Source organism: Camelus bactrianus, chromosome 28 (genome assembly GCF_048773025.1).
Source record: "Camelus bactrianus isolate YW-2024 breed Bactrian camel chromosome 28, ASM4877302v1, whole genome shotgun sequence".
Classification (NCBI taxonomy): Eukaryota; Metazoa; Chordata; class Mammalia; order Artiodactyla; family Camelidae; genus Camelus; species Camelus bactrianus.
Genome location: NC_133566.1, coordinates 19068554 through 19090233, shown reverse-complemented (window position 1 = coordinate 19090233; position 21680 = coordinate 19068554). Strand labels below are relative to the sequence as shown.

The window sequence follows — 21680 nt, the reverse complement described above, 5'->3', positions numbered from 1 at the left end:
TTTCGAATACGTTTCTGAACTTTTTCTGATTCTCCATTTTCACACCTGTAAAATTGGGAGTTCAGTTCTTCCCTTAATCTTCATTTAATTTTAGAGATTAAATGCCATACCATCTCAAGTACCAGCCTTTGTAAAATAAGAGAGCTTATTCCTTCATTCAATTTTTTCTTCACTCAATCAAGAAACTTCTTGCCCAAAGGACACAATCACCTCTCAACTCCTTTGTCCTTCAAAGTCACCTCTTCTTCATATCTCTTACATCATCATGACCTTGATCTAGTCTTTCAATTTCTTTGTAAGACTCAGAATATCTTTTCATTCTCTCTTTACATTAAAAAAAAATCCCATTCTGCAAGATACTGAATGGCTTCTTTTGCTGTAGATTTAATCAACGTCATTTCCCAGTGACTCCATGCCTTTCTTCATTTTTCCTTCAAAATGGCGGACTTTAGAGGTTCCATGATCAGCACCACGTGCGCCTGCGCCTCCCGCGGCCATTTCGCCCAGCAGCCCAAGCTCCAGCCTCTGCTCCGCGAAGCGCCTGCGCAGAAGCCGCCAGAGCACTGTCGCTCCTCCCTCTAGCTGAGTACGCTTGAAACCGCACGTCCCGTCCCTTCCCTCCCCCGCTGACTCTGCACCGCCCTCACCCCTTTCCTGTGAGATTCTTCCGCCAAGTGGAAAGCCTATCTTCGGTCGACAGCCTACGCACATGAAGAGCAATCCAATAGGCACTTACAGCTCTGGGGTTCGCCATTCAGTCTTATCTGTGCACCACTGCAATTTCCCTCTGAGCCCTAAAGTTGATCACCGATTTCGCGGGACTTTTTTGCATCCAGTGAGGCAACAAATGGAAAGAATGGCTGTGGCGGAGGGATCCCTCGCTTACGCTCTGTGTACTTTAACCTAATGGGGGTCGTCCGGGAGTCGGAAGGGGGAGGGGAAAGGGAGGAGGCAGCCAAGGAATTGTTTTTTTCTCTCGCCCCGCCCTCGCCAGGTTGGCCAATGGAGATGAGCTTTTTCCCCACGAGTCTCGCCCAGCTCCTTGGACTCAGCCAATGAGCGGTGGAAGCGGCTCCGAGGGGGCGGGCCCGGGAGGCTGTGCGTGTCTTGTGAGAGCTCTTGAACCAAGTCAGAGCTAGAGTCGGCTGGGCGGCTGGAAACGGCGGCCGCCGCCGGTGACTCAGGGAGGCGGGAGGCGGGAGGCGGGAGGCGGGGTAAGAGCGCCGCGGCCTCGGCTAAAGGGAGCGGAGGAAGAAAGGTGAAGGCGCCAAGCCCGCGGCCCCGCCGTCCCCTCAGCGCCGCGGCGCAGGCCGGGGGTCGGGGGCCGGGAAGCTGGGTGTCGGGGCGGGGCGGCGGGGCAAGTGCGGAACCGCGGGCTCGCCCCTCCCGCGGGGCCGCCTGGGGCGGGGACCCGGCCGTCTGGGACGGGCCCTCTGCTTCGGGGCCTTTTCTTTTCCGGGGTGAGGGGCAAACACTTTCAAATCCACTTAAGCCGCAAATAATTCTCCCCTCACTCTTGTCTGCGTTTTGGTTTAAGGTTTTGGAAAAGCGAAACTTGGGAGAGCGAGGGTCACGCGGCGCTTGGGCCCGTGTTTGCAGTGGGGGAGGGATCCGGGGGGCGGGGAGGACGCGGGTGGAAAAATCGGCTGCGGGGTCGTCAGTCGCGCCCGCCGCCGCCTGGAGTCCCGTCCTCCGACCGGGGTTAGGAGCCCTCCCTCCTCCTTGGCCTCCCCCCACCGCCCTCTCTTCCCGGCCCCCTCCCACCAGCCGCCCCCGTTGCATTTTGTTTTTGTGTTTTTGCAGGGAGGCGCTCTTCCTGCAGCGTGGAAACCATGGTGCTCACGCTCGGAGAAAGTTGGCCAGTATTGGTGGGGAAGAGATTCCTCAGTCTGTCCGCAGCCGACGGCAGCGACGGCGGCCACGACAGCTGGGACGTGGAGCGCGTCGCCGAGTGGCCCTGGCTCTCGGGGACAATTCGAGCCGTCTCCCACACCGACGTTACCAAGAAGGATCTGAAGGTAAAACCGGCTCCCGGGCCTTGGCAGTCGGACGTTTCCTAGTTACCGTGGTAACGAGACAGCCAGCACCCCCCCTCCCCTTTTCTGAAAAGGCGACCAGAAAGTTGGCTTCTCATCTGAAGGTGCAGAAAACTAGACCTTGAAAGTCTTTGAGATGGTGCGTAGAGCGAGGTGTGTTTGGCCTAGAGCTGCCTGTGTTTAATAATGGGCTTAGGGCTGCTCAGACATGCTTGCTTATTGCCCGCGCTGTGCCTCTTTAGGGCTGTGCGATTATTTCTCCGAACCCGGTGCGTTGTTGTTAAGTTGGGCAAGTGGTTGACGTTTGAAATCGTGAAGAACTGAGCGCTATTGCTTGGAAGTGCTTTCAGTTGGGTTTTTTGTTGATTCCTCCTAATTTCTTCACCCCACTTCTGAAACTTTCAGACTTGTTTGAAGTGTGTGTAGAGGGAGGAGCTTAGTTCTCTTTAGCATATTAGGGTGGGTATTTGTCCGTATATGGTGGGTGAGGGCAGGAGTGGGTTCCTGGTTGACCACGATGAGTCTGTGGGTGGGTGTGGATATGACCATATATGGAGGGCTGGGGTGGAGCTGCTCCTTACTTGGTGTGTTGGAGGAATGGCTTCTAAATACTTCTTTTGGGTGTTTGAGGGGAGAGAGAAATAGGACCAAGTTTGGCTGGTGATTTTAAATCAGAATGACACACAGGACCTTTTTCAGTTAGATCTTTTCAAAAAGAGATAAATTCTGATCGTACTCCCTAATAGAAGTATTAGTGTGAAAGGATTGTCTGGGAACTACCAGTGAGGAAGCCATTGTAGCAACAAAGACTCCTTTGTGTAGAAATAACTGAGAAAAGATCCCCAGCAAAGACTCCAAAGTGGTGATAACTTGAAGGAAGCTTGTCAGAACAGAAGAGCTTTCCATCCTGGGTAATGGATATGTTTCAGTATCTTCACTTGGTCATTATCTTTCCTTTTTCTTGAAAACTATTCAAATAAGGGAAGCGAGTTTTTGCATTGGCAGTTGAATACGTGTTGAGTTCTGAAACACTGTTCATTTGAGGACTTTCAAGGTGACAGTGCATGCCCAAACCAGTATTAGTCTGCAGAGGGTTGCGGGAAAAGGATGTGTGGTCATATATTTTTAAAGCTTCCATAGTGTGCTTAATCTTCATGTTGAAAAGGAGGAGTGACCATTGAGTACTTAACCACGTGCCAGGCATCATGCTGAACACTTCACAGCCGTAATCTTATTTAATCCTTCCAGCACTTCTTTGGGAGTTGGTACTAATGTACCCCATTTTACAGACAAAAATACTGGAGCTGGGGGAGATTATCTTGCCCAAGGCCACATAGCTAGGAATTGGCATGGCCTGTGTTCTAAACCAGAAAGTTTTGACCCTTGAGCCCACCCTCTTCATCACCATGCTCCCTGATCAAAGGCTTCGCCACCAAAGGACTCCTGTCATACACTGAAGTTCGGGTTCACTCCTAGCAAGCCGGGTTTTGATGTTCACAGGAAGAATGTAGTGTGGTGCAGGGATGGCCAGCCTCTTTGCTTTAGGCTAGTAACCTTTCTCAGTAGAATTGGCTTTGTGTACTAGATTTCAATCATACTTGTTGTGGTTGATTTCATCAGCCAAGTAAAATTTTCTCTGGTGTATTTGTTTTTATCTGATTTGAATGGAAACACGATTAAGCTTTACAGTCTTTAGTTCTTTGGCAGATGATGAGAGACTAGGTGTTCCCTTTCCTAACAGTGATTGCAGACCTGTTGGGTTAGGAAGGCAATCTAAGAGGTCCTTTATGCATATTCTTTTTAATCTCCACATCTCCCCCACCCCCAGTCTTTTGAAGGGGTGGTGATTTCTTCATTTGCAGAATGAAGAAATAGGTTTAGGAAAAGGGGTCTTGTCCAGACTTGCATAGTGAGCTACTAAGTGACGAGGGAGCATTTGAATCTAGGTTTGGCTGTGTGTCTCTTCCATTGTGCCAAGGCGCCTAACCCAGAGACAATGGGGATTTTAATTCAGGAACAGTTTTGACTGTGTTGGATTTTTTGCTTTACCTGCAGACTTTACAACTCAGCCCTCATGTAAGAAATCTACTCAGTTTCTCTTTTCTAATCTTTATTGCTGAGTAGCAGATGAAGTAATTGGTGTAAGTTTAGGGACGTGTTGTAGTGGCAAAAACATAAAATACTAAAACCAGTTGTGTTTGGTGAGATGCAGGCAGGAAATAAGATCATGCTTAAGACCTGAGCTTAGGGGTATTGAATTTTGGGGAGAGGGTTGGGACTGAGGGCTATGATGAACATAAATGAATAAAATTCAAGCAGTGTGCAATGTTTTAGCACTGGTAGAAGTACAGGTCTGTCTGGACTGATCTGCTTCCTTAGTTGAGGATGATGTTAATGATGCCAGGTCTTGTTAACTTTGTTTCATCTGGAGAAAGACTTGGTAACAAAGTCAGTCACTCAGATACAGTGTGTTTAGTAGTTGATTACAAAGAAGTTAGGTGAAGACATAATAACAAATACTTGTTATGCAGCAAATACTTTTATTTAATCCTCACAAAAATCCTAGATGTTAAACCACATTTTTTAATGTTAGAAATTGAGGCTTAAAGAAGTAACTTGCCCAAGTTTGTCTCCAGATCTTAAACACTAGGCTTCAGTATTCAGGTAGAGTGAGATTAAAGCATTCTATTTTGCTGGCTTCTGGATCCCCAGCACTGAGAACATTGTTGTGTTGACATGTAGTGTTGGCTAAAATATTTGAACAAATAAGTGAAGGAATCGTAAAATTATTACTTCTATATAGAAAAGCAATTTAGAAATAATCTACCGATGGAGCAGTGACATTCTCTTTACTCGGAGTAACAACAGATCTTAATTAGGTGTGATTAGAAAGACTTCTTTATCCTTATTTTTATCCTACTCTCTTTTCCTTGAGTGTGAGGCAGATCGCTCCCTAACTGGCTTTGTTCATTATGCATGCAGGGGATGCTCTCCTTCCCCAACTTGTTTGGAACTTTCCCTTCCCTTGAACCTGCCTTTTCCTTGGGTCTTCTGCCTCTTCTTAGTTCTTAGGGTTGCCTTTATCAGATGAGTAGTGCTTGCTATCTGTCTGTACCATTTTGTGCTGTTAAAGCCCTTTTTGGCAATTGGATGCTTTGACCAATGCCTAATCTTCTCATCCTTGCCTGGAGTCAAAACTTGAATGTTGGTGGATTCTGTTGCCAGTCAAATCATGTAAAATGAGAAACTCTTAGCACAGTATAATAATAATAAAAAAAAAACAAACCGTTCATCCCTATAATTGAATGCTAGACTTTGGAATTTTAGACAAGCATTTTCCTTAGGTGTAAGAAGACATAAATAGAAGCATAATGAATTAATTTCCTAATTTGTGGACTAGTGAAGTAAGTGGTATCCTGCATTGTAATTCTGAACATAGAGTAGATGTGGCACTAAAAACTTGGTTAAAAATCATGCCATTGTGTAAGTGCTACTTGGAAACATTTTACTTGGCCATTCTGATGGTTTACATAATTGTTATATTCAGGTAAGAGTGTATACTAAGAGTGGGAGGTTTTGAGATCAGCTTGATTAGATAATTTTAATTCGTGTGTCTTGAAGAGATTTTATGTTGGGGAAAAATAGCTTGAAATAATTAATTTGAAAGATCCGACATCTGGTCAAGGTATTTGATAGGCTAATGGGCACATGTTTACAAAATGTCCTATTAAAAAATAGGAAATTTGGGAATTATAGGTAGTTAATCATAATTTTTAGACTTCTTTCTGGGCTTTGGAGTCAGACAGCATAAATAACGTCTCCTTTGTGGACCAAGGGATTGTGGAAGGAAGAACACAGTTTGAAATGAGAACTAGTTGCATCTGTCAGCTTGCAGGAGCTTGGTCAAATCACTTCCGTTTTCCCTGAATTTGAATTCTTATTGGTAAGTTTTTTAATAGAAATTTCTGCAGAAGAGGCTTTTCTGAGGGGGAGGGGTATCCTTATGTATAGAGCTTCAGACCTCAAGGCACAAATGAAAGACGTGTGGTTATGATAGATAGGAAACTTTGTTATAATAGGAAACTTTTGAAAGAATATTGAAGAAAGCTCACAACTTGTTGGTTTCCTTACATTTTTAAAAAAGTCAGATTTTTAAATGTGAATTTTTGACCAACGCAACCTAATACTTGAAAGTCATAAATTAATTTATTTTTAAAGAGCTAAATCTAATTTCCAGATCACTCAAAGATTGAGATATAAAGAGGAACCTTGTCTAAGTTTTGGTTTAGGGTTGATCATAAGCTTTATAGATGGTGATATGATAAGAACTGTGGTATTACTTCAGTTTTGGGAAACCACTTCAGATCTTAGATTACTTTTTTTTCTTGAATGAGTGTTAGATAATCACATTGAAGTTCTCTGCCACATTCCTAAGTGAAGAAGTAATACCCTGATAAATTAAGATTAGAATTACCATGAAGGTCTTAAAACACTTGGTCTTCTTGCCAGATATTTAACAGACATCACCTTTAAAATCTACCTAACAGTTCAATGAAGGATAGATGTTAGTACTTTGATTTTGAAGCTACCAAAACGCAAGATTCAGAGAGCTTAGATTTAAGCAAGGGTTCTTAACATTGGTACAGTTAATTGATTTCCTTTGTAATCCTACGTATTTTGTTTATCCATATAAAATCATTCTAAGAAAGCTTCAACATAGCTGGCATTCAAACCCAGAGCGCTCTGGTTCTGAAGTTTGTAGATGTGCATTCCTCTTACACTCCATTGATGGGGCAACTCATCCAAAGCTAAGTTGGGTTTGAGGTTGATGTGATGTGGGGCAGAAAGATAGGGGAGATGTCAGATGACCTGGATCCTGTGGCTAGGTAAACAGAAAGGAAAACAGACAGTCTCTGAACACCTCTGTGAGGGACCATCTGGTTGGTCATGATGGTGGATGGAATACATAGAACCAAGGAGAGAGTACACAGGGCCTTGTCACATAGAAGGTGCTTCCACATTTGCACTGTCTGTAATAACTGCAAGGTTAAAAGCCTGCCATACCAAGAAGATAGGCAGCTTCTCAGAGGAGGTTGCCTGGGAAATTAGGGGTGCACATTTTGTGGTTGGGGGAGGATAGGATGGGTCTTTAAATTTCATTGATTTTAAAAATTTATATTCTATACCCATAAAATTGGAAAGGTTTGGGATTGTGGCTAGTGGTATACCAGTTGGGAAATTCGTGCCTTCCAAATGGGTGAGAAAAATGAAAGAGCCCAATTCAGATAGAAATTTATTCATTCAACAAGTGTTTGAGTACTGACTAGGGCCTGGAGATCAGTGAAATGCAATGGTAAGTAAACGCAGACACAGACTTTGGCCCACTAGAATTTATAGTATGTCAATCAGCTAACCACAAATAAATAATTCAAAATGTGGATAAGTGCGAGGAAGGAGAAGTACAGAGTTTTGCCTACAATTAGCAAGGGACTTCTCTTCGGAGGGAAAGGGGTTTTTCAGTAAGGGAAGGCTTTGAGAAAGGAGTTTTGAATTGGGTTCTGACAGATGAATGGAAATTTTTTTTTTTAAGAGAAAGTTAAAGGTTGGAAAGGGAGCTATGATTGTCTATGAAATTATAAAGTCTTGATAGATTTATTAACTAATTCTTTGAAACCAAAAATGAGAGACCTCTCTAGTAAGTGGAGGGCTTTTAAATAAAATAAAAATAATGATTTTTACGCTGAATATTGAGCGTATGTCAGTTATTGAGTTGTATGTCAGTTAAAATATAAAAAACATTTTAAAAGATTTAGAATAAATTAAGGGATGTCATATTCATAATAGGTTAAGGAAACTAAGGTATTTTGGTACATTCATATGACCTTTAAGGTTTTGTGACCGATTCCTACTTCTGAGTTACTGTCAGAGATCCACTTTTGGACTGAACTCCTTTTATGTCTTAAAATATTTATACAAATTGAATGAGTTTTAACTTTAGGATTAAAAGGTATTTTGTGGATTAGAAGCAGAAAACTTCATAGTTACTTGGGAAAATTGTATTTCAAAGGTAGTTTAATTTTCATGTAAGAACCTAGAGGTAGTTTTAGAAAACTCAGGTTGTTTATCAATTCCTTGTTTCTATGTGTAGTTAAGTTGTCTTATTAGATTTCAAACTCTGGGGTAAATTTCCTGGTTTATTCAAATCAAAGTTATTGACAGAGTACTTTGTGTTAAGTCCTACTGCTGCCCAAGGGACGCAAAAGCTGGCAGTGGATTGTGTTGGGGAGGGGGTCATCTTAAACTCACCGACAGTGTCAACATTGAATTACAGTGCCACGTGCGGTAAGTACTTTTGGTTTCAGATTTCTGTCTTTCAGTTGTCAAAGCTCTGAGGTCCAGTTAACACATGCAGAAACCTTCTACATGGGGTTCTTTTCTGTTAGGGCTTCCCAGAGGTTACTTTGAGGACAGAGGCTGGCCCCCAGATCCTTTGACTTCTGTTTCCCAAAGTGGTTTGGGAGCCAAAGCTTGGTGTTCAGACTAATGTATCTGGTTAGTTTATTGTGGGCTGTGAAGGAGAAGTCAGAGAGGAGGAGTGAGGGCCAGCGCTCTCCCGTAAAAGATTCGAATAGGTTGATAAGGTTCAGTTCCACCTGGGCATTTTTCATGTTTATTTTTGTTAATCAAGCCTGCTTTTCTTCAATTCTGTTTGTCTAGGTGTGTGTGGAGTTTGATGGGGAATCTTGGAGGAAGCGAAGATGGTTAGAGGTCTACAGCCTTCAAAGGAGAGCCTTTTTAGTAGAACACAACTTGGTTTTGGCTGAACGAAAATCTCCAGAAATTGCTGAGCGAATTGTTCAGTGGCCTGCAATAGTGAGTAACACTTGGACTTACTGAACCCCTGGGAAGAGGGCATTTCATCCGTTACAGATGAAACAGGGAAAATCTATATGTAATGCTTATATTTGGCCCTCTGGAAAATAGTAGTACAGAGATATGACAATGTGGAAGAGCCAGAAAAACACCCAGAATCTCCTGTCAGCCCTGCTGGGAGCCCTGCAGCTCTGGACCCTTGACTTTCTTGGGCCTCAGTTTCTTCACTTGAAGAGTCCGGGTGGAAGTAATGTGGGGAACGTCTGGGTCAGAGGTTAGAAACCAGCAGATGTGTACAGACATACAGATCTTTTTGGCTTGATCCTTACAGTGTTTTAAGAAAATCTGAATTAGTTGTCTACTTTACCTCAAAATCTAGATTTCTAGTTTTTCTTGGAAAAACTGCAAGATAGGGCAACACTGGAGCCTTGCAGCGGTTCCTTATGGTGACAATAGGCTGAAACTGAATAGTCGCTGTTGCCCATTCCCTGGGAGGGTTTCCACTTTCTGTCTCATGATCTTTAAGATTCCCTCTGGCTCGTATAATTCTTTGGCTTTAAAGATACTGGCAGTCAGTATACGATTGTGCCATTTTTACACATAAGTCTGGTGCAGTTAAAGGAAAAGAGTAATCACTATGTCTGGCGAGGACAGTTCAGGCTGTTTGAGACATGAGCTGGGGCCTGAAGGAGGAAGGGCCAGGTGTGCATAATTGGAAAGGCCAGGAGGGTGACTGAGGCTGACCAGCTTGTGAAGGGCTTTGTGTGCTCTGCTGGCAGAGTTTAGATTTTGCCCATGGGCAAGAAGAGCTGCTGGAGGTTTTTGAGTGATGTAGGGTCCTGTTTAAAGTTGTATTTTGCTCTTTGTATTTTTCCCCAGCTATTAACAACTGGCTAAAAACGTGACCCTGTCTCCCCAGAAAAATGTACTTAAACAATATTTCACATAAATTTGGGGGAAGCCATACATACATCTGTGGACCCAGACCTTTATGTTAGTGACTCCCAAATTTGTATCTGTTTTAAATTATTGATTCTGGGTAAAAATTATGTGGTCTTACTGTGGTTGCATAAATAGTTGTTGTTGAGATTCTGGTAGTAAATAAAAAACTGAATGGCTTTATCTCTTTCTGTGTGTATGGAAAATTGCCGGTCCCCATTTTCAGAATTATGCTGACAGCAGTTACGATGACAAAACTCTTTCTTTTGTTTCAGATGTACAAATCTCTGTTGGACAAAGCTGGTTTGGGATCCGTAACATCTATTCGCTTTTTAGGAGATCAACAAAGAGTATTTCTTTCAAAAGACCTTTTGAAGCCTATACAGGTAAAATGTAGAGACAATATTAAACCCCCCAAATAGAGATACAGACTCCTTTAATATGAACTAAAATATTGATGTTGATTGGTCTAATTGAGATAGCTAATGGAGAGAAGGCTTCATCTCATCAGCAGTGAAGTTGCTAGACATCGTTGCTCAGTGTTAGCCATCGTGTTGGTGCTGTTTTTTGGGGCTGGGAAGATAAAGGTACTGCAGTTGATGGTGTGTATGGGTATAGACACACCTAGGAGATGTGAAAGTAATTTTAAAGAGATTGACTGTCTCTTTAAATATTTATATATGTCAGTCCTCATTATTTAAGGATTCTATATTTGGGAATTTGCTTGCTTGCCAGATACATTTGTAACCCCCAAGTCAGTACTTTGGTGCTTTCATGGTCATTCACAGACATGTGCAGAGTTTGAGTTGTCTGACACATGTTCCCACCTGGGGTCGAATAAGGTGACATTCTGCCTTCTCGTTTCATCTCTTCTACTGTAAACATGTGTCCTTTTTGAGCTCTGTTTAGTGCTGAATTTTTTCTTGTTTGTGATTTCACTGTTTAAAATGGCCCCCAAGGGTAGTGCTGAAGGCTGTGTAGTGCTCCTAAGTGCTGTGTTGTGTCTTAGGGACAATCTACATGTGTTAGGTAAGTTTCATTCAGCCATAAGGTATAGTGGCTGTGAATTCAAGATTAATAATACAGCAGTGTATACTAAATAATGTGTCTTTCAAAAGAAATATGTAAAAGAAGGTTATAGATTAATTGGTTGGTGAAAACGTTGTGATCAGAGGCTTGAAGGGACCCCATCTTTCCCCTAGGAGCAGTGGCTCAGTGTTCACTAATTCAGTGTTTGTGGTTCTCTTAAGAACATAATTACCACAAACAATGCACATCGAATGTGCGTGTGTATTCTTATTCTTTCCAGTTAGCTTGCAAAACTCTCATCTTTTTCTTCACAACATTTAGGCTCTTGGGTAATGCTCATATGTATGGTATGCTGGGTATGCTCACGTAATAAAGGATTTTTTCCTTTCTTATAAAGATGATGAGAGAGAGGAGCACACACATTATCTCTACAGATCACTACCTTGGGAACAGTGTTGGTGTTAGAATAACATTCGTCTTTTAGATATCATGTGAAGCTTAATAATCCCCTTTACCCACTTCTGTTTTGCGACCTAACTTGTATGGCCTGTGGAACAATTAAGCCAGTCTGTTTGCTAAAAGGCAGTTTAGGGCTGTGATCGTTGCCATTGCTGGGCCTGTGTGGGAAAACCCAAAGCACTGGCTTTTCCCTACTTAAGTCTTACTTTTACTCCCATACCTGGAAGTGAGTGAAAACAAGATTCACGCTCTGACCCCTACTTTCTAGTGTTTAAGAACATGCAACAGAGGACGGTGCTTGTATTTAATTGCAGACACAAGTTACTTTCATGTGTTAGGTAGGCATCTTGGTATTTTTCCTGCCTTAAACAGAAGAATAATGGCTCTTAAGGACCAAGGAATATTATACGGGAGGGGCCGTGGGTATCTGCTTTACTGAGCGGGAGGGTGGTTTTTGCTTCTTAGCGTTGTTTTTGGGACAATTCTGTTTTCCAGCTTTCACGTGTCTAACCTTTTCAGTTAAAGCAGAACTCCATTTTGTTTCTTGAGATTGAAAAAGATGAGTTAGGTTTTCGTTTTTTTCTCAGGGAGACTCACTGTGTGCTATCAGTGTGAATGTTATTAATGTAATAGTAATTGAGGGAGACTATGGTGTGTGCTCTTGACTTTTACTGATGATAATAGTGGCCAAAGTTGAATGCTTCAGGGCATTCTCTTGTAGATGTGGGTGATGACGTAAGGCTTCTACTGTATGAAACTGTGTTGGATGATGTGGTTACAACAGTAGGATGCTTGCCCTAAATAATGAATAGAGGATCTGAAAATCATTTGGCATATGCAGAAGTTGGAATTGAAATGTAAGGTCTGTCTTTTGGATTGAATTTGTCTCAGTTAGTTGTGGGTAAGAAAAAAAAGACAAAGTATGCAGGTCAGTTATCTGGTACTTTTGATGAGCTAAAACTCTTCTAGGCAGAGTAAAATTATCCTACCTTATTTGAGAGCCATTTGTGCCTCTCCCCATTAACGTATTATTTTTTCTAATAGTAGGAACTGGAGAACACATTTAAATTTTTTGAAATTGCAGTAGCATGAGAGAAAAAGAAGCACATGGCCCTTTCTGGTAATTAATGTACTTCCCAATGGGAGAAATGGATAAACTGTTTTTGGCCACGATGTATTCATTTCACAGTGGCAGAAAAGCACGAAGGCCCGATATTGGAAGGGCTTCAGTGCTACATCGTTCGAGTTGGGTAGGTTACTCCTATTGACAGTTTCTGTGTACATTTATTATAACTGAGTGTACACACAAAGCCAGAACACTTAGATAGTGCCAAACAGAGCTGCTGAGAATTGGCTTGCTGAAGATTTAGGCTCTTCATTCAGATTTTGTTCCCCTCACCCCCTTTACCATTTGTAAAGAAGAATGCATTTGGAATTCTTGTTAGGTTAAATGAATCTGGGTGGAATGATTTGTTTGTTAAAACAGCAATTTCAGTGAATTGACACTATGAATCTGTGTTTTTGTGTATGTGTCTTTTGCCCCTTACATTTGGAGCTATAATTTCCTAATCCCTGGAGTCTGGGTTACTGAGTATTTTTAACACGAGTTGACTACCTAGTTGGTTTGCTTATTACATTTCCCGTAGCCTAAGTTGTGTCATATTTAAAATTATGCTTTGAGCTACTCTTAGTATCTGTCATGCTCTTGGCTTGGGGCGACTTCACTTCTGTCTGCCTTATACCTGCGATCATTTGATGGTTTTCTGCTGTTTGACCTGTCCAGTTCATTGGAGTTGCAATGGCTTTGTGCCATTAAATGGCTAGTTTACACTACTTTAATCCCTCTGATTAAACTGATTGAAATAATCCACTGGAATTTAAACAGCTCTTCTTGCCACCTTAAAATGTAATGATCTGCTGTTTTTCAGGATGTAAACAATCTTCGACTTTCCCTTATGGATAATCAAAATGTCAGTAAGGAATTTCAAGCTTTAATTGTGAAGCATTTGGATGAAAGCCATCTTCTACAAGGTACATGGATTATCTGTTGGTTCCTGAGTTAACCAGTAATTAGTTTGTAAGAAGCTATGTTCCAGCCTTTCTCACTCATTTGCTCATTAAAATTTCTAGTATTGTAGAAATTCTTTAGAAATTCCTTTGCTGCTTTTTCCATGCAACTAGATGATTAGAGGCCTTTATATATTTTATAATATATTCTAAAACCTCTGAAATTTGGAAAGGTCAGGGACTATGTGAAAACTATAAAAGTAAAGTAGATATTTTAAAAGTTCAGCGATATTTTGACATGGAATTTGGTATGTTTGGAATTTCAGTCTTGTACAATTGATGAAACATTGATTTGGTAACCCTGATTTTGCCATTTACTGCTACTGATTTTCTTGGTCAATTTCACAATGGTAAGCATTTTTTCAGACTTCAGTAGCTCTACTGAGGCGCCTAAATTTGGATCCTCTGAAACTCTGCATAGGAGAGTGAGTTAGGTCTCAATGAGTTGTCTCACACTATGTGGTCTGATACAAATGCTAGAATAAGTATATTGCAACTCTTAGATGAATCAATAGGAAAATAAAGCTTTGAAACTAGTTTTCCTGAAATGTCTGTCTTGTGTTTATGGCAGTATCTTTTAATGTTTACTTTTGCCTACTGCATTTTTTTTTAAGCCTTGGGGAAAGACTATGCTGGATAATGGTGCTGTTGGGAGACAATGCAAATTTCTCTAAGGATTTTCTTTTTTTAAGGTGACAAAAACTTGGTTGGTTCCGAAGTAAAAATCTATAGCTTGGACCCATCTACTCAGTGGTTTTCTGCAACCATTGTAAATGGAAACCCAACATCAAAAACTCTTCAAGTAAACTGTGAGGAGGTAAATAAGATGATAATTGCATGTGAGATAACTCAAAAGGGGAAGATAATTATAAAAAGGAGTTATAGTATCTTATAGGAGCTAAATATATTTCTTATTTTATAGTAAAATATCAGAGTAGAAAGAGACACCATAATTATTTTAAAAAGAAATTATGCGTAAGAAGCCCTATTGTCATGTTAATGGAGGTAATGTCTGGTACATTCCTGAGCATTTTAAAATTTCCCAATGTCTGTGTTTTACTTGTTTGTTTCGAAGATTCCAGCACTGAAAGTTGTGGACCCATCCTTGATTCATGTTGAAGTTGTACACGATAACTTTGTGACTTGTGGTAAGATACACTGTTTGATTAAAATCTTTGTTCTCCTTTTCCCTGTATCCTTCTCACATTAAGAAAAACAGGGAAGTCAACTTAACCTATTTTTAAATACTTTAGGTAATTCTACAAGAATTGGAGCTGTGAAACGCAAGTCTTCTGAGAATAATGGAAGCCTGGTTTCCAAACAAGCAAAATCTTGCTCGGAGGTAGCCTTGATTTATTTTTGTCACTCGTGTAAAGCTTTCTCTAGTTCTCACAGTGCATGACCAGTTTGTTTAGTGGTTACAAAGCTGTCTTCTCTGCCCTTCTGTGCTGTCGTGTCTGCTCTTTGTTAGTCCCAGGTCTTGGCCATAATTTCTATACTCAAGCAGATGGAGATAATATAAGTTTCTGGTTCACTGTTTTTATAAAAAATATTTTATTTTTTGATGTCTGCTGAAAATTCTCAATAGATTTGACAATTTCACCATACAGAGGTATTTTTGAAGGTAAATTGAGTTGTATATTATAAAATTGGAAGAATGCTTGGCATGAGAAGAGGGGAGGAAACCTAGAATTCTGAGTAGATTTGGTGTTGAAATAGGACTCACACCTCAATAATAGAGACGTTTGATTGGTCATTTACCATTGGGTGAACAGACATACCCCCTTTTTGAAGGAAGTGGTTGGTTTGCCATTACTAATTTCTGCCTAGGAAAGTGCAGGCTTCTGTGAGTGGCACTGTTGAGTTCAAGTACTGAATTTAATTCTATTCTGAAATAGTTAGGATTTGGATCAAGAAACTTAGGCTGTAATCTTTTCCCTCTCCTCTGTGTTGTAGAGAAACTGGCCTTCTTTAGCTTTTCAAGTACCTGGTGCTTTCTCCAACCTCCTTTCTCTTCACTCTGATTAGCTCCATTTACCTTTTTAATGTGGTGCTGCTTCCTTGGGGAAGCCGCACCTAACATCTCTACCATCATTTCAACCTATACCCCAGACTAGGTCAAAGTCCCTGTATTATGCTTTGTGTTTACTAGCAGCTGTCTTCATAACATCACAGTGTACACAATGGGGACAATTTTATTCAAAATTCCCAAAGAATTGGGCTAGACAGACTAACCTAATGAGTGAAGAGAGGGCTGGGATAAACTTCTCGAGGTGATACAAATGGCAGGGTCAATTTTTGAAGTCTAGGGGGAAGAAAAAGAAACTTAAGGCTGTTTCTTAGGTGAGTTGAATCCTTAGGTTCTGTTACAGTACAAATAACTATCTCACAACTTAGGGACCCAAGTGTGTTTGTGTTACATGGATAGTTTACTGTGTTATAATTGTCAAAAACACTTTTATGATTGATGCTCTGCTCCAGGCTGGAGTTTAGAATTTTAAAATTGACCAAGTTGATACTGTTAAGATAGTTGGCAGCATTTTGAATGAATGAATGAATGAAGTCATTAATTTTTTAAATGTTGGCAGCATTTTAGAGGGCACTTTGGGGTCTGGAGGAGCAAGGCAAGGAGTGACGGCGTGGGAGTGGGTCAGGGTCAATTAATGAATCTGAGGTTCCGGATCGGGGCAGACTGGCCTGCAGCATGAACTAGAACGAAAGCAAGCACATGCTACACAGACACTTGAGAACCTGGGCAGCTAGGGTGACTGGCTTTCCCGAGTCTGAAGCCTATGGAAGGACAACAGGAGCTTTGACACTTGGTCGGAAACTTCGTAAACCAAGGTATCTAATTCCTCTGTCTTCCTTCCAGCTGTGTAGCCTGACCTCAGGTAGTTCAGGAAAGAATGAAGAGGTAATTATGGAAATTAGTGTTAACTACTTTCATTTTTGCCTTAAAGTTTACAAGGGGGAAGTAATGTAGTAAGGACTGTAGATTGAGGATGTTGAGTAAGTGATGATTGCATCTTAGAGGAAAGCTCACAGGATGTATTGTTAAGTAATCCACAGTATTAGATGCTGAAAGAGACACAGTAGAATTATAACCTGTCAGATTTTGACATTGGATAAATGGTTAGTGATCTTGGGTAGAGGTAATAAAGGGCAGTTTGGAGAATTTGGTTGGGTGTTGCCTATCATGGAGAATGCATCAGTGTAGTCAGTGAGATGAAGAGGCAAGCCGCACGGTGCCATGTTGGGGGATAGGAAACGGCATCCTGGTGGATCATGGAGGGATCTACCTGGGGTACAAGCAGAACTGGGTCAGTGGGGACCTCCTGTTGGGGAAAGTACCACTTCTTCAAAGTATCAGGCTTGTCAGTGATGTGATAGGTAATTGAGCAACTAAATGGATAACCTTAAAGGAGTTGCCTGTAAAATACGCTAATATACACATGCACAAGTGGTCCTCTCTCGCTGACTCATGTTCTTGAAGGGCTGGGAGCATCTCTCTGCCAGCATATTGTCCAGCTCAGTGGGTTTGTGTACTACCGATTGTAGGGCACAGTAGAAGCTGTTTTTCAGAAAAGCCTGAACTTCGGCTAAGAGATAAGCCTTTCAGCCTGTTTGAGTCTTAACTTGCATCTAAAATGTGAAACTAAATTTGATATATTTTTTAAAATGTTAGTTTCAGCTCATAAGACCTATTCTAGTCATCTTCTCATTCTAAAGGAAGTTAGAGATCATAAATTTTTACCTGGGTGTTGACGTATTTAGAAAGTATTATTATTTTTAATTATCGGAGTTATTCTTTATATTGTGCTTACATTCAAAATAAAGATTCTTACATTAAAAAAAAAAAGTTTTTCTCATTTAGAAATATTTAGATAACCCAGAAAAGCGTAGTAAAGGAAAGAAACATCACTCACAGTCATCCTTTCCAGAGACTCACTGTTCACCTTCTGCATTACCTGTCCTCCTGGGTTTTTCTCACTTCTCCCCTGTATATTCATGGAGGCTTTTTTTTTTTTAAACTAAAAACCATACTCTTGTGTAGCTTCCTTGCTTCCTTCATAGTATATTGTGAATATTTTTTCATGTCAATAAATTTTTTTTTTTATCCTGGGTGATTTTTGCAATCAGGCAAGTTTTTGAAACACCAGCCTAGCCTAGATTTCAAGAGAGCTGGAGAGGTAAAGGGAGAAGTGGGGAAAGAAGTAGGGTTCATTTGAATGTGTGAGTAAAAGTGAGTCCAGCGGCACACTTGGCACACGTCTCTGTGCTTGTGCCTCCCAGATGTGCCAGGCCGGCACAGAGTTTGCTTTTAGGGTGGTCTTTGCATGACAGGAGCTTGGGGTTAGGTAGATGAGACTCTTGATTGCCTTGATGAATACCTTTGGATAAGATAAACCTATTTGCCAGTAACATCTGGCTCCTTGAAGGTCTTCTCTGCCTAGCAGACTATTCCTCAGAGTTAGGATGTTGCCTGGTTCATTGAGAGAGTCTGCTGAGAAGTGTGAGCCAGCAGTGTCCTTTTTAGAATACCACCATACACTCAATTATATTATCTCCGTCTGCTGGCAGGGAGGAACTATTGCCATGACTGGTATAGAAGACCTTCAGGGAAAACTCTTCAGGTAAGAAGAAACTTTGACCCTTGTCAAGCCAGAGGCCAGAGCAGTGGTGCGCACATGGAGATGGGTGTTGGAATCAGAGCCCTATCCTTGTGGAGCTAAACCTTAGGAAAGAGTGATACGCTTCAGATTCTTAAAGGAAAAGCATCCTAGGTTGTGCTCGTTCTATCACATGGTGACTGAACTGAGGAAATTTTCACGATATTTTTCTGCTTTGAGACGGCTAGTCTAAGTGCCGGGCCCTGGGGTGCAGTACAGCCCTGTAAAGTACGCTGCATTACTGACTCTCCCTTTTCCTCATTACTCTCATTACTCCTCATGACGACTGAGGAAACCGAAGCTTGGGGAGGTTAAATAATGTGCTGGGAAGTGTCGGGCCGCATTCCATCCAGGGTCCATCACCAAAGCCCAGTGCTCTTCACCACTGTGCTGCTGTTGCCACTCCTCTCCAGGTCTTTTCCTTGGTTTGATGAGTCACCGTTGTAAAAATGAGAGTCCTCCTTCCTTCCCTCTATTCCTCCATCCTGCTTTGCAGCAGATATTTATTGAACATTTAATAAATGCTAGACATTGGTGAGCATTACTGCCTGACTCTTGAGGTAATTCAAAAGACTTACTTATAGCTATTTTGAAATAGTAAGTGCCAACAGCATTTATTCATTCATGCATTTCACCAGTCTTATTTATCAAGCATCTGCTATGTGCCTGGCTTTAAAAGGTGTAGTAGTGGATGGAAGGGCAGGGTCTCTGCCCACTGGAGTTTATGTTCCATTGTGAGGAGACTGACAGTGAAAAAGTAACTTAAATAAAGGCACTTTCATGATGAAAGATATAAACATGGTAATCTAATAAAGCATAAAGGGTGGCTTGTGGGACATGGCTTTGGAAAGAGAGATCAGAGATTCTGAGAAGGTGTCAACTGAGCAGACTGGAGGGTGAAGGATGAAACCAGCTAGCCAACATGAAACCTGTCCAGTTAGAGGAATAGGAAGTACAAAGGAGCAAGCAAGAAAGAGCTTAGAACGTCTGGAGACCGGAGAGGAAGCTGGTAGAGCCGGAGCCCTGTAGACAAGTGGAATGAGACGAGTGGATGGGGTTGGCAGAGACCAGACCACATGGAATTCTTATAGGCAGTGGAGTGCCACCATCTGACTGATTTCTGTTTTACAAAGATTGCTCTGTGGTAGGATACATTTTGGATAGGAGGCAAAAGGTTCAGGTGAAAATGAAAGGAAATCAGGCCAGTTAGGATACACGTATAGTCTAGGGGAAAGATGATGGTGGTGGTGGCATGGAAAGGTATTTATAGATTCCACAAACATTTTGGAAATAGAGGTAGGATTTCCTGGTTCATTGATTGGATATGGGAAATGAGATGGGGATTTTTTTGGCTCGAGCAGTTCGGTGGTTGTTGCACAGGGTAAAAATTTATACCTAGGTTTGTGGTCTAAATTTCTTAAATATGTTCCTCTTAGGGGAGGAATTTAAGAAAAGGTATTGTATTAGTGCATCAACTCCGCATAATTCAGAGTAAGGAAGGGGATGTGGGGGAAGACGCTTGGTAGAAGTGAGCCTTGAATAAGCGTTTTGAAATGACTTGGCAATTAAACCTGGGGAGACTAAACTTTTCAATTTTTAATAGGTGATTACCAGAGAATTGTAAAATAAAGTTGAAAAGGACTTTAGGAATAAGTTTATCTAATTTCCTCATCTTCAGGGTTAGTGGGGGAGGGTAGAGCTCAGTGGTAGAGTGCATCCCTGGCATGCATGAGGTCCTGGGTTCAATCCCCGGTACCTCCGCCAAAAGTAATAAAGAGATAAACCTAATTACCTCCCCCCTTAAAAAAAAAAAAGAAAAGAAAAAGAGAAGGATTGGGAAACTGAGGCCTGTATAAGTAAAGTTGGCTATCCCAAGGCTATCCTTAGAACAGTCAAAGCCTCCCCCAGAAGTCCTTCTGGAGGACACGAAGCTAATATTTAACCAAAACTGAAATAACATAGTATAATATATGATCAGATAATTTAGTACCTTAAAATAGTTGGAAGCTATGCCCGAACTTTGCCAGTGATTAAGTAAATTCTAATTTTTCAGACATTTCTGTTTAGCATATTCTAGACAGTCATTTCAAGGCTGTCAGAGTAAATGTCTCATGAGTAGACTGCATACTCTACATTCAGAATTGTGAGGTTTTAAAAACTTACTAAGGGACGTTCTACATCAGATTTTAGAAGTTAGTAACTAGAAGATGAGGAAACTTTGAAGATTCTTCAAGTTTAGATTTAGTGGTAAGGTGACTGTTAAGGTCACTGTGGTGTGAAAGACACAGTTAAGAAGGACATGTGACTTTACATGTCAGCACATACAAAGAAACTGGTGAAGATGGTGAATGGCGTTCTCCTGGTTTAGCCATGGACTGTTTAGTTGTCTGGAGTTGTATTTAATCTGTTCCTTCTCTCCACGGTGGGAAGGTGGGGTTTGTTTTGTTTTTTTGTTTTTTGTTTTTTTTGGATAGTATAAATTGGAAAGAAGTTTGTCCATGATTAATATTTTTGTTAAGGTAAAACTACACGAAAAAGGAAGGGGACACATGTCCTAACTTTGTCCCACAGGCCTGTCATGATTTGATATTTTTTGCAGCTTGGGATGACCTTTGTGATTTGATGAGCTACATACAATCAAGAACCATGTCCTCAATCTTAATTGCATTGTAAAGGTTTATGTTGGTACCCGGTAGGCCCCACTGCCTGCAAGAGCCCTATGTGGTCTGGTCTCCTGCCAGTCTACGCAGTAAGTGCGTGGTGGGCACTCAGTGATGTTAAACTGAATGCATGTGAAGCTGCCACCATTTGAAGACCGTGAATTAAAAGCTCACTTCTGTGCATTGCATTATTGAAATAATTGCCACATGGCTGCATTTTCCTGGCATAATGATTCAGAGGTTCTGTAAAAGATCGGCTTGTGATCTTTTATAGGAAGACTCAAGTTTTGTGAAAAGCTGGAGTGACTCATTATAATAGCCCTCAGGTACAAGTCCTTATTACGTGTTCTACCGTCCTGTTCTTTTTATTTGGTGATGGTATCGTGCTTGTTTACTATTAAACCAAGCAAAGAAACCTGAATCTTGCTAGGGGCTTTCCTTTTAATACCCGTTTGGTTTGGTATCTTTTAGGCCTCTCCTAGTGTGTGTCCTGTACAGTCTGTTCCCACCACAGTTTTTAAGGAGATTCTGCTCGGCTGTACTGCAGCAACTCCCCCTAGTAAAGACCCAAGACAGCAGAGTACTCCCCAGGCTGCCAACTCTCCTCCTAACCTTGGAGCAAAAGTTCCTCAAGGGTGAGTAGTTACTTGTTACAGATGTTTAATCATAATGTGGAGAAAGGTTATTTTAGCCCTGGTTCTTCCTGTCTGAGCTGAGATTGCTCAGACTGAAGGCAAAACTGAATCTACATTCAGTGTTTCGTAGAGAGAAATGTGATGACCTGCCGTTCATTGTGTCTTAGGGAGGTTAGAGTTTCCAGATAGGTCAGGTGCCTTCAGAGGTGACAAGTATAGTAGGCCTAGAGAACAGCATGCAGAAGGTTCCAGAAAAGAAGGGGATGCGAGGGAAAAGCAGCTTTCTTGACTTGCTACAGCGAGGTTGGTCAG

The 21680-nt window shown here is 41.4% G+C and overlaps 1 protein-coding gene across 2 annotated transcripts in view; it reads left to right on the top strand.

Moving 5' to 3' along the window:
* The first annotated feature begins 1107 nt into the window (after positions 1 to 1107).
* Positions 1108 to 21680, top strand: part of KDM3A (lysine demethylase 3A) — a 47738-nt gene continuing 27165 nt past the window's right edge. For both annotated transcript variants that reach the window (XM_074354611.1, XM_074354610.1), the window contains exons 1-9: positions 1108 to 1258; positions 1804 to 2018; positions 8754 to 8909; positions 10124 to 10234; positions 13265 to 13367; positions 14096 to 14220; positions 14479 to 14551; positions 14657 to 14745; positions 21205 to 21368. In XM_074354611.1, the coding sequence (XP_074210712.1) occupies positions 1833 to 2018; positions 8754 to 8909; positions 10124 to 10234; positions 13265 to 13367; positions 14096 to 14220; positions 14479 to 14551; positions 14657 to 14745; positions 21205 to 21368 (1007 nt within the window). In that variant the 5' untranslated portion in view covers positions 1108 to 1258; positions 1804 to 1832. The remainder of the gene's footprint in view (positions 1259 to 1803; positions 2019 to 8753; positions 8910 to 10123; positions 10235 to 13264; positions 13368 to 14095; positions 14221 to 14478; positions 14552 to 14656; positions 14746 to 21204; positions 21369 to 21680) is intronic.